Source organism: Cervus elaphus, chromosome 12 (assembly GCF_910594005.1).
Source record: "Cervus elaphus chromosome 12, mCerEla1.1, whole genome shotgun sequence".
NCBI lineage: Eukaryota > Metazoa > Chordata > Mammalia > Artiodactyla > Cervidae > Cervus > Cervus elaphus.
This window is the reverse complement of record NC_057826.1, coordinates 89,599,123-89,611,250: the sequence shown is the minus strand read 5'-3', so window position 1 is coordinate 89,611,250 and position 12,128 is coordinate 89,599,123. Positions and strand designations below refer to the sequence as shown.

General features: G+C 37.9%; 1 protein-coding gene across 1 annotated transcript in view; it reads left to right on the top strand.

The window, feature by feature from the left end:
- The window catches only part of JMY (junction mediating and regulatory protein, p53 cofactor), a 73,128-nt gene that overhangs the window by 41,741 nt on the left and 19,259 nt on the right, over positions 1-12,128 (top strand). Inside the window, 3 exon segments of the mRNA XM_043919950.1 lie at positions 4,762-4,927; positions 5,396-5,583; positions 9,580-9,666. Coding sequence (XP_043775885.1) covers positions 4,762-4,927; positions 5,396-5,583; positions 9,580-9,666 — 441 coding nt within the window.

Genomic DNA, 12,128 nt, shown 5'->3' with positions numbered 1-12,128 from the left:
CACAGCATCCCAGCGTGACTGTAGGCAGCAGTTGTTAACAATTGTTAAAAGAAAAAGGGGCACTCATTTCCTATCTCCCCTTCAACTCTTACCACACCTTGGCAACTATTTTCTCTCTTTAGATTTGCTATTCTGGACATTTTATGTAAATGAAATCATAAGACGTGATTTTTTCATGCTTTTCACCCCACATGATGTAATATTTTCCAGTCCATCCGTGCTGTGGCGTGCTTCATTGCTCAGTCTACTTTTTCAAGTGAGACCCCACCGCATGGTTATACCACACTATGCATTTATCAGTCGATGAGCTTTTGGGTTCTTTCTGTTTTTACAGCTTTATGAATAAAGCTGTTATGAACATTTTTATATAAGGTTTTCCTTTATCTTGGTGTGAAATGCTATTTAACCTATTGAGGAGCTGCCAGACTGTTTTCCAAACAGCTGTACCATTTCCATCCTCACCAGCAGTGTACAAAATGATAGAATTTCTCCACATCTTTCTTTACATGATGACTAATACTGTCTTTTTTGTTTAGCCATCCTGGTGGGTGTAAAGTGGTGTCTTGGGGTTTTGATTTGCGTTTCTCTGATGACATTTATGTCTAGTATCTTTCTGTGTGCTAGGCCACTTATATGTCGTCTTTGGAAAAATTTCAATCCAGATCAGTTGCCCATTTAACTTTTTTTTTTCATGGCTTGTGGATCTACTGGAAAGCTAGGGAGCTTCCTAAGTTCTTTACATATTCCAGCTACAAGTCTTTTATCAAATATATGATTTGTAAGTATTTGCTCCCATTCCATGGCTTGACTTGATTGGCTTCTAATATGTATCTGTGAAAGTTATACATTCTGCTCTAGAGAAGAACAAAATGTCATCACTGCTTTTATTAATATAGCTTTATGTAAAACACATTGCTTTATGAATGTGCATATGCATGTCTAACTCTTGTTTTAAAAAGACTGTATGAGGTAATCCATAATATATTATGGCTCTGATCTAGAAAGATCTTTTGTTAATGGATTTATTTTTCCCTCTTCTTATTTGCTACTATTGTTAAAGGAGAAGTTAGAACTTGTTCTGAACTTTTTCACACTATTCAGAATCTCTTACAGATTTTAGCTCCATCTCTTCTTCATCTGAGGCATTGCCACTCTAACGTTTTCTAGTTAGCTTTCTCCTTTATGTTTCTAGATATTTCTTAAGTTCTAGAACTTTAAAACTTGAAATACTAGCATTTTATTGCCTCTGAAATAGAGTGCTACTCTTCATCACAGTGACTAGCTTTATTCTAACCAGAATGAATAGTACTAACAACATAGGGTGTCTAAAAGAGCTGCAGAGAGTTAGGTTTATAACTGTTTGCTATTGCAAGAACATTTCTTACTGGAATTGGTCTCTTGTGGTAGAGGAAGGGCAAGGCTGAAATGGGCCAGGGAGTTTGGCATTTATCAGTGGGGTCATTTTCCCTGGGGTCATCCCAGAATGATAATAGTCTGTTTTGAATGTTCTGGATTATGCTTGAGTTCTTCAAAGGATTTGGTAAAACTGCCCGTCATTCTTGCCAGGTTTATGCGTGTTGAGTGATATAATGTATGCATTTTGATTTTTATATACATCTGTGATGATGACTGCACCAGTTTTATTAGTGTTAATTTAATACAACCACATGACAAGACAGAGACCAGATGTGATTTATTAAGCCCATCCCAAACAAATCCCTTGCTTTATGATACAGTCTTACCCTGTGGTTTAAATTATGAAAGTGAAAGTCGCTCAGTCATGTCCTACTCTTTGCGACCCCATGGACTTAATACAGTCCATGGAATTCAGGCCAGAATACTGGAGTGGGTAGACTGTAGCTTCTCCAGGGGATCTTCCCAACCCAGGGATCAAACCCCAGTCTCCCGCATTGCAGGCAGATTGTTTACCAGCCCAAGAATACTGGAATGGGTAGCGTATCCCTTCTCCAGTAGATCTTCTCAACCCAGGAATCGAACCAGGGTCTCCTACATTGCAGACTGATTCTTTACCAACTGAGCTATCAGGGAAGCCCTGATAAATGATGAGATGTTTTTAAAAATGTTGATATGTTGCATCTCCTTAGGTTATTTTAAAAACAAAGACTTCTTCCAAATGTGACAGTGGTACGTTACATGATACAACGCTGAACTTTGAATAGCTTTTATTTTTATTTTTTTTTTATGCTTTTATTTTTTATTTATTTATTTATTTATTTTTATTAGTTGGAGGCTAATTACTTCACAACATTTCAGTGGGTTTTGTCATACATTGATATGAGTCAGCCATAGATTTACACGTATTCTCCATCCCGATCCCCCCTCCCACCTCCCTCTCCACCCGATTCCTCTGGGTCTTCCCAGTGCACCAGGCCCGAGCACTTGTCTCATGCATCCCACCTGGGCTGGTGATCTGTTTCACCATAGATAGTATACATGCTGTTCTTTTGAAATATCCCACCCTCACATTCTCCCACAGAGTTCAAAAGTCTGTTCTGTATTTCTGTGTCTCTTTTTCTGTTTTGCATATAGGGTTATCGTTACCATCTTTCTAAATTCCATATATATGTGTTAGTATGCTGTAATATTCTTTATCTTTCTGGCTTACTTCACTCTGTATAAGGGGCTCCAGTTTCATCCATCTCATTAGGACTGGTTCAAGTGAATTCTTTTTAACAGCTGAGTAATATTCCATGGTGTATATGTACCACAGCTTCCTTATCCATTCATCTGCTGATGGGCATCTAGGTTACTTCCATGTCCTGGCTATTATAAACAGTGCTGCGATGAACCTTGGGGTGCACGTGTCTCTTTCAGATCTGGTTTCCTCAGTGTGTATGCCCAGAAGTGGGATTGCTGGGTCATATGGCAGGTCTATTTCCAGTTTTTTAAGAAATCTCCACACTGTTTTCCATAGCGGCTATACTAGTTTGCATTCCCACCAACAGTGTAAGAGGGTTCCCTTTTCTCCACACCCTCTCCAGCATTTATTGCTTGTAGACTTTTGGATAGCAGCCATCCTGACTGGCGTGTAATGGTACCTCATTGTGGTTTTGATTTGCATTTCTCTAATAATGAGTGATGTTGAGCATCTTTTCATGTGTTTGTTAGCCATCTGTATGTCTTCTTTGGAGAAATATCTGTTTAGTTCTTTGGCCCATTTTTTGATTGGGTCATTTATTTTTCTGGAATTGAGCTGCAGGAGTTGCTTGTATATTTTTGAGATTAGTCCGTTGTCTGTTTCTTCATTTGCTATTATTTTCTCCCAGTCTGAGGGCTGTCTTTTCACCTTGCTTATAGTTTCCTTTGTAGTGCAAAAGCTTTTAAGTTTCATTAGGTCCCATTTGTTTATTTTTGCTTTTATTTCCAATATTCTGGGAGGTGGGTCATAGAGGATCTTGCTGTGATTTATGTCAGAGAGTGTTTTGCCTATGTTCTCCTCTAGGAGTTTTATAGTTTCTCGTCTTACATTTAGATCTTTAATCCATTTTGAGTTTATTTTTGTGTATGGTGTTAGAAAGTGTTCTAGTTTCATTCTTTTACAAGTGGTTGACCAGTTTTCCCAGCACCACTTGTTAAAGAGGTTGTCTTTTTTCCATTGTATATCCTTGCCTCCTTTGTCAAAGATAAGGTGTCCATAGGTTCATGGATTTATCTCTGGGCTTTCTATTCTGTTCCATTGATCTATATTTCTGTCTTTGTGCCAGTACCATACTGTCTTGATGACTGTGGCTTTGTAGTATAGTCTGAAGTCAGGCAGGTTGATTCCTCCAGTTCCATTCTTCTTTCTCAAGATTACTTTGGCTATTCGAGGTTTTTTGTATTTCCATACAAATTGTGAAATTCTTTGGTCTAGTTCTGTGAAAAATACCATTGGTAGCTTGATAGGGATTGCATTGAATCTATAGATTGCTTTAGGTAGAATAGCCATTTTGACAATATTGATTCTTCCAATCCAGGAACACAGTATGTTTCTCCATCTGTTTGTGTCCTCTTTGATTTCTTTCATCAGTGTTTTATAGTTTTCTATGTATAGGTCTTTTGTTTCTTTAGGTAGATATACTCCTAAGTATTTTATTCTTTTTGTTGCAATGGTGAATGGTATTCTTTCCTTAAGTTCTCTTTCTGTTTTTTCGTTGTTAGTATATAGGAGTGCAAGGGATTTCTGTGTGTTAATTTTATATCCTGCAACTTTACTATATTCATTGATTAGCTCTAGTAATTTTCTGGTAGAGTCTTTAGGGTTTTCTATGTAGAGGATCATGTCATCTGCAAACAGTGAGAGTTTCACTTCTTCTTTTCCTATCTGGATTCCTTTTCGAATAGCTTTTAAATTAACATTGAAATATTAAATATCACCCAGGGAAGCAAAATCCTAAATTAATCCTAAAATTAAAATTTTAACTACACTTTAGGATAAGTACTATTCTTTTTAATTTATCTCCCTTTTAACTGAGTCTTGATTATAATCTTTCTCACCTCTTTTTAGGTCACAGACTCTTCTGTTTGTAAATTTGAAAGCTAGAAACACTCAGAGGAAAAAATACATGTACACACAGCTTTGTACACAAATTTAGTAGGTTCTTAAATCATCTGTACCTGAGCCTTTGACCCCAGATTGTCTGCTAGTGTTCAGTTGCTTCATGGATTCACCCTGTCTGATCAGTTACAATACATTTCCAAACTAACTTGATTTCTTGTTCTCTCCAACTAGATATGTCCTTATTTTTATTTTCAATGCAGATGCAGAGTCTACAGGGTGGTACAGAAGCCATAGCTCGATTGGATCAGTTAGAAGCTGATTATTATGATCTGCAACTTCAGTTGTATGAAGTGCAGTTTGAAATCTTGAAGTGTGAAGAGTTACTGTTGACAGCACAGCTGGAAAGCATCAAAAGACTTATATCAGGTATGATGTGTGTCTAACAACACAGGTCCACAAAATACTTTTGAATGAATGATGGAATTTCCCCATGTAGTTGTTTGCTTGGATAGGAAAAATGTACATGGATACTACTTTATTTCTTCCGTTGAGGCTAAAAAAACTTAAAGTCGAACAAGTGATTTAGTAGACGTAGCAGTTCAACTATGATCTTACCTTTGTAAAGTACTTTCTAACTTGCTTTGTTGCTTCAGCCAGAATCTGTACTCTCAAATTTTTAATTTGGGAGACAAAGTTCATAGCTTTTTACATTGAACACTTAACTCTGTTACAGATACTGGCACACACATCCTCCCTCTGAGGTGTATTTCCTAATAATCACAATTTTACAGAGAAATTCAAGAGGTAATGGCTTTGCTTGAGGTTACAGAATTAGTGAGTGGAGAAGTCTGTCCGGCTCCATAGCCCATGCCCCTTGTTTCTGTTTTGTAACAGAAAAGAGAGATGAAGTGGTATACTATGACACTTATGAAAGCATGGAGGCCATGCTGGAGAAGGAAGAGATGGCAGCGTCTGTGCATTTTCAGAGAGAAGAACTACAGAAACTTCAGCAGAAAGCACGCCAGCTGGAGGCAAGACGTGGACGGGTTTCGGCCAAGAAAGCATACCTCAGAAATAAAAAGGTATAATTGCTTGACTGTAACCTTAATTTACATCTTGCTTTTATTCATTACTTAATCCTTGACCCATATCTAATAATTCTAACCTGATTTGTCACTAATGCTTGCATACCTTTTAAAACTAAGTAAGAATAATGTCTTCTCAATACTTGAGCCATTATATTGACATATGGTTGTCAGAGAATTACCCTCTTAAACACGTTAGAACAGTCAGTGGTGATGTGCTATTTGCCTCAGCCACCCAGAGGTGATTCTGCTTGGGCATGACTACAGGACTCTATGTGATGCTCTATAATCAAGTTGACTGGTTCTAACCTCACTCTTCAAGGAAATTTTTATTTATGTATACAAGAAATTCAAAAAGGCAAAATAGTTGTCTGAGGAGGCCTTACAAATAGCTGAGAAAAGAATAGCAAGGAGAGATAAGAAAGCCTTCCTCTGTGCTCAATGCAAAGAAATAGAGGAAAACAACAGAATGGGAAAGACTGGAGACTAGAGATCTCTTCACCAAAATTAGAGATACAAGGGAACATTTCATGCAAAGATGGGCACAATAAAGGACAGAAATGGTATGGACCTAACAGAAGCAGAAGACATTAAAAAGAGGTGGCAGGAGTACACAGAAGAATTGTACAAAAAAAGATCTTCATGACCCAGATAATCGCGATGGTGTGATCACTCACCTAGAGCCAGACATCCTGGAACGCGAAGTCAAGTGGGCCTTAGGAAGCATCAATACGAACAAAGCTAGTGGAGGTGATGGAATTCCAGTTGAGCTATTTCAAATCCTCAAAGATGATGCTGTGAAAGTGCTGCACTCAAGATGCCAGCAAATTTGGAAAACTCAGCAGTGGTCACAGGACGGGAAAAGGTCAGTTTTCATTCTAATTCCAAAGAAAGGCAATGCCAAAGAATGTTCAGACTACTGCACAATTACACTCATCTCACACGCTAGCAAAGTAATACTCAAAATTCTCCAAGCCAGGCTTCAACAGTATGTGAACCATGAACTTCTAGATGTTCAAGCTGGATTTAGAAAAAGCAGAGGAACCAGAGATCAAATTGCCAACACCTGTTGGATCATCATAAAAGCAAGAGAGTTCCAGAAAAACATCTGCTTTATTGACTATGCCAATGCCTTTGACTGTGTGGATCACAACAAACTTTGGAAAATTCTTCATGAGATGGGAATACCGGACCACCTTACCTGCCTCCTGAGAAACCTGTATGCAGGTCAAGAAGCAACAGTTAGAACTGGACATGGAACAACAGATTGGTTCCAAATTGAGAAAGGAGTACATCAAGGCTGTATATTGTCACCCTGCTTATTTAACTTATATGCAGAGTACATCATGCAAAATGCTAGGCTGGATGAAGCACAAGCTGGAATCAAGATTGCCAGGAGAATATCAATAACCACAGATATGCAGATGACACCACCCTTATGGCAGAAAGCGAAGAACTAAAGAGCCTTTTGATGCTAGTGAAAGAGGAGAGTGAAAAAGTTGGGTTAAAACTCAACATTCAGAAAACTACATTCAGAAAACTAATATCATGGCATCTGGTCCCATCACTTCATGGCAAATAAATGGGGAAATAATGGAAACAATGAGAGACTTTATTTTGTGGGGCTCCAAAATCACTGCAGATGGTGACTGCAGCCATGAAGTTAAAACATGCTTGCTCTTTGGAAGAAAAGCTATGACCAACTTAGACAGCATGTGAAAAAGCAGAGCTATTACTTTGCCAACAAAAGTCCGTCTAGTCAAAGCTATGGTTTTTCCAATAGTCATGTATGGATGTGAGTGTTCGACTATAAAGAAAGCTGAGCACCAAAGGAGTGATGCTTTTGAACTGTGCTGTTGGAGAAGATTCTTGAGAGTCCCTTGGACTGCAGGGAGATCCAATCAGTCCATCCTAAAGGAAATCAGTCCTGAATATTCATTGGAAGGACTGATGCCGAAGCTGAAACTCCAATACTTTGGCCATCTGGTGCAAAGAACTGACTCTTTGGAGAAGACCCTGATGCTGGGAAAGATTGAAGGCAGGAGGAGAAGGGGACGACAGAGGATGAGATGCTTGGATGGCATCACCGATTCAATGGACATGAGTTTAAGTAAGCTCCAGGAGTTGGTGATGGACAGGGAAGCATAGCATACTGCAGTCCATGGGGTCTCAAAGAATCGGACACAACTGAGTGACTGAACTGAACTGATAAAAGTGTGTACCGATTTAATTTATAGTTTTCACTCTTCATTCTTACATTAAACTAAATCTGAAGTAGGGAAACTTAGCCGTATAGATTCTGCACATTTAAACTTTGTCTCTGATCTCCTGTGAGCGATTACACAGGGCTCTGCAAATGGTCTTGTCCCCTGCCATCCCCTTTCCCTGCCCCCAGACCCCCAAGTTCAACAGCTGATGTGACGGAACTGCAGGGGAAAGGAGGAGTGACAAGGCTGGCAAGAGAGGAATTAGAAACACTGTTGTAAAAGGAAAGATGACCCATGCATACTGTTTGACAGATAAGATGACTCTCTCTGTAACAACACTCTGCATCCCTTGTTGTCTGCATTTCAGCATTCCCAGGGTCACAGGCTCCCTGGTTAATCTGGCATCCATGATAGAATTCCACACCCAGGGGTGGTTCTTTGGCTACAAGTAAATCATACCCTGCCTGTCCTCTTGAAAGAACAAAGATGATCTCTGACTGTCCCATGAGGACTTGAGGTCTATCCTTTGTGATTAAACTTTTCAGGAAGAATAAATAGAAACAACATTGTTCTTTTATATCTTAATTCTTCCAGTAGCCAAAAAGCATTCTCATACTTGAACATTCCTTTATCCTATTTACTGTGACTATTTCACTGCAAAAATGTTAGTGATACTTACTATGAGATGTTGCTTTGGATCCTGCTGGAGTTACTGGGCAAACGATGGCATATGCAACATTTCACCTTTCTAAAGTAAAAATAAATAATTTTGAAACACACCTGAGCTCGGTTCTAGATAAGGAATTATAGACTTGTATCCTCATTTTTATAACCAAGGGGACTAAGTCTGCCCAAGGGAAAGTGGCTAGAATGGGTCAGAGATAGGATTCCATCCAAGGTCTGTGTGACTTGGAAACCTGTGCCTTTGTATCACTACGTCATGCCACTTTCCCCTGTGGGATTGCTTTGGAGAGGCTCATTTCATGGTCAGTACTTTTTAGGTAATAGAGTCAACCCGGTGTGGGTGAAGATAGGAAAGTGATAAAAACAGTTGCTTTAAAATACAGCTTCCTGGCTTGAAAGGCTACTCATATACGACTTTATGAGGTTAGAAGAGTGATCTTTTGGTATAATTTGAAATTAATGTTAACCCTTGTATCTCTATAGGACCCAGAGAAAATGAGGACAGCCTGGTACTACTGGAAAGTTGCCAGATGATAGGATCGTGCATTATTTTGTAAAGAGCACATACCTCTTATTTAATATATTTTCATGTGATTAGAATTAGCATATCTGTATTATACTTTCTTGTCCTTAAGGTCTCTTTTTAGCTTTGAAATCTACCTATGACCAGAAAATTCAGATTTCATGATAGTGTTTAAACCAATCCTGGCAAAATCATGTTCTTTAATTCACCAGAGAGCACTTAAGAAACAGAGTTTAAGAGTTATATATCCATTTTTGTTCAGACTGTTTTAAAGAGTATAATAATACTTAGAGTCTTCTGGCCTAAATCTTCAGATTTGAAAGAGGCTTTTAAGATTTCTGTGTACCCTTCCACTCTACCATGGCGATTCCTCCTCTTCCAAAAAAGGGAGAAACCAGGAATTCTGTAGTTTAATAAACGAGTTTTTTAAGTTACTAATTCATGCTGGTTTATGCTGCTTCAGTATTCCAGGTGAGAAACCAGAGGTGGCTTACTTGATATTTTATTGTGTAGGTATATGTTAAGATTAAAATTTAATTTACTCACTTGTATTAAAAAACACATTTCATGTATTTTTAGGAAATTTGTATTGCAAAACACAATGAAAAATTCCAACAACGCCTTCGGAGTGAAGATGAGTATAGAACCCACCACACAGTACAACTAGTAAGTTTGCATTCTGGAAAACTTAGAATAAAACTTTGAATTTTGCATATCTCAAAGTGAATAAAATCTACAGAGATTAAGAAAATGTTATAGCTAGATGTGAGCATTAGTGGGAAAATTGGTTCCAGGATACTTGCCCTGCCCACATCCCTCAATCCCCAAAATCTCTGGATGTGCTCCAGTCCTTTACATAAGCTAGCATAGTACTTAACGTATAACCTGCACACATCCTCCTATATTCTTCATCTCTAGATTACTTATAATACCTTATACAGTGTAAATGTGATGTAACTAGTTGCCAGTGGGCAAATTCTTTGAATTCTGCTTTTTGGAACCTTCTGTGTTTTGTTTTGTTTTTTTAACCTCCCTGCATATTTTCAATCCAAGGATGTTTGAATCCAAGGATGTGGAACCCACAGATTCAGAGGGCCAATTATGTATATACTTCATTATAGCACAGTTTCCCCTACCAGTAAAATTCCACACAAAAATGTTAAATTTGTTACAGTCTGAATCAACATTGACATCATTACCACCCAGAGTCCATAGTTTATATCCTTAGTGCTTATCCATATATTTTGTGAAATATATGACTTGAATCCACCATTACAGTATTGAATAATGTATTCACTGAATGTGTTCACTGCCCTAAAAATTGCCTGTGCTCCACCTCTTCATACCCTTCTCTCCACAAACTCCTGGCAACCACTGATCTTTTTGTTTTGCCTTTCCCCAGAACATTTAATTGGAACCACACACTTAAGTAGCTTTTTCATATTTGCTTATTTAACTTGTAATTTGCACTTAAGGTTCCTCTGTGTTATTTGCATGGCATGGTAGCTTATTTCTTAGCACTGAATAATATTCCACAGTGTATTTGTTCATTCACCTAGTGAAGACATCTTCCTTCCAAGTTTTGACAATTAGGAGTAAAGCTGATAATGTGGAAATGGTTTTGTGTGTACATTAGATTTTCAGCTCTTTTGGGTAAATTGCAAAGTGTATGATGGGATCTTAGGGGAAGAGTATGCTTAGCTTGTAGTAAACTGCCAAACGGCCTTCCAGAGTTCCTGCACCATTTTACATTCTCACCAGCAGTGAGTGGAGTTCCTTTCACTCCACATCCGCACCAGCATTTAATGTTGTCAGTGTTCTGGATTGTAGCCATTCCATTAAGTGTGTAGTGCTATCTCATAGCTGGTTTTAGTTTGCAGTTCCCTAATTGTATAATGTTGGGCATGTTCTCACACGGTTTATCTGCCATCTGTACCTCTTCTTTAGTAAGTGTTACTTTTTCATTTTTAATTAGGTTATTTGTTTTCTTCAGGATAATAGCCCCTTTCAGATATATCTATTGAAAATACTTTCTCCCAATCTGTGACTTGCCTGAACAGTATCTCCCAAAACAGTTTTTAATTTCAGTGAAATCCAGCTTACCAAATCTTTGATGTACCATTGATGTTGTATCTAAAAAGTCACCACCCAAACCCAAGGCCATAAATTTTCTCCTATGTTATATTCCACAAGCTTTATAATTTCCCATTTTACATTTAATTCTGTGATCCACTTTTAGTTAATATTTGTGGAGTGTGTAAGGCTAAATTTGTCTTGCCCCTCCCCATTTTCTTCTTTTTTAAATGTGGATGGCTAGTTGCTCTAGCACCATTTGCTGAAAAGACTGCAACTTTTCCATGGAATTTTCTTTGCTCCTTTAAGGATATATTGATTATATTTGTTTGAGCTCTCTATTCAGTTCCATTGAACTAGTTTCTTTTGCCTCTCCAAAAAAACTTTAAAATAAGAGCTGAGATTTTGATTAAGATAGCACTGAATGTATAGCTCAAGATGGGAGTAGTTAAAATCTTAACAGTAGTGAGTCTTCCTATACATGAACAGAGAATCTCTTTATTTAGTTTTTCTTTGATTTCTTTTATAACAGTTAAAAAACTACATATAGTTATTTATGGGCTTAAATTGGAGAAAGGAAAACCACTAGACTATTCAGGTATGACCTAAATCAAATCCCTTACGATTATACAGTGGAAGTGACAAATAGATTCAAGGGATTAGATCTAATAGACTCAGTGCCTGAAGAACTATGGATGGAGGTTCGTGTCATTGTACAGGAGGCAGTGATTAAGACCATCTCCAAGAAAAAGAAATGCAAAAAGGCAAAATGGTTGTCTGACAAGGCCTTACAAATAGCTGAGAAAAGAAGAGAAGCAAAAGGCAAAGAAGAAAAGGAAAGATATACTCATTTGAATGCAGAGTTCCAAAGAATAGCAAGGAGAGATAAGAAAGCCTTCCTCAGTGATCAGTGCAAAGAAATAGCAGAAAACAATAGAATGGGAAAGACTAGAGATCTCTTCAAGAAAATTAGAGATATCAAGAGAACATTTCATGCAAAGATGGGCACAATAAAGGACAGAAATGGTATGGACCTAACAAAAGCAGAAGATATT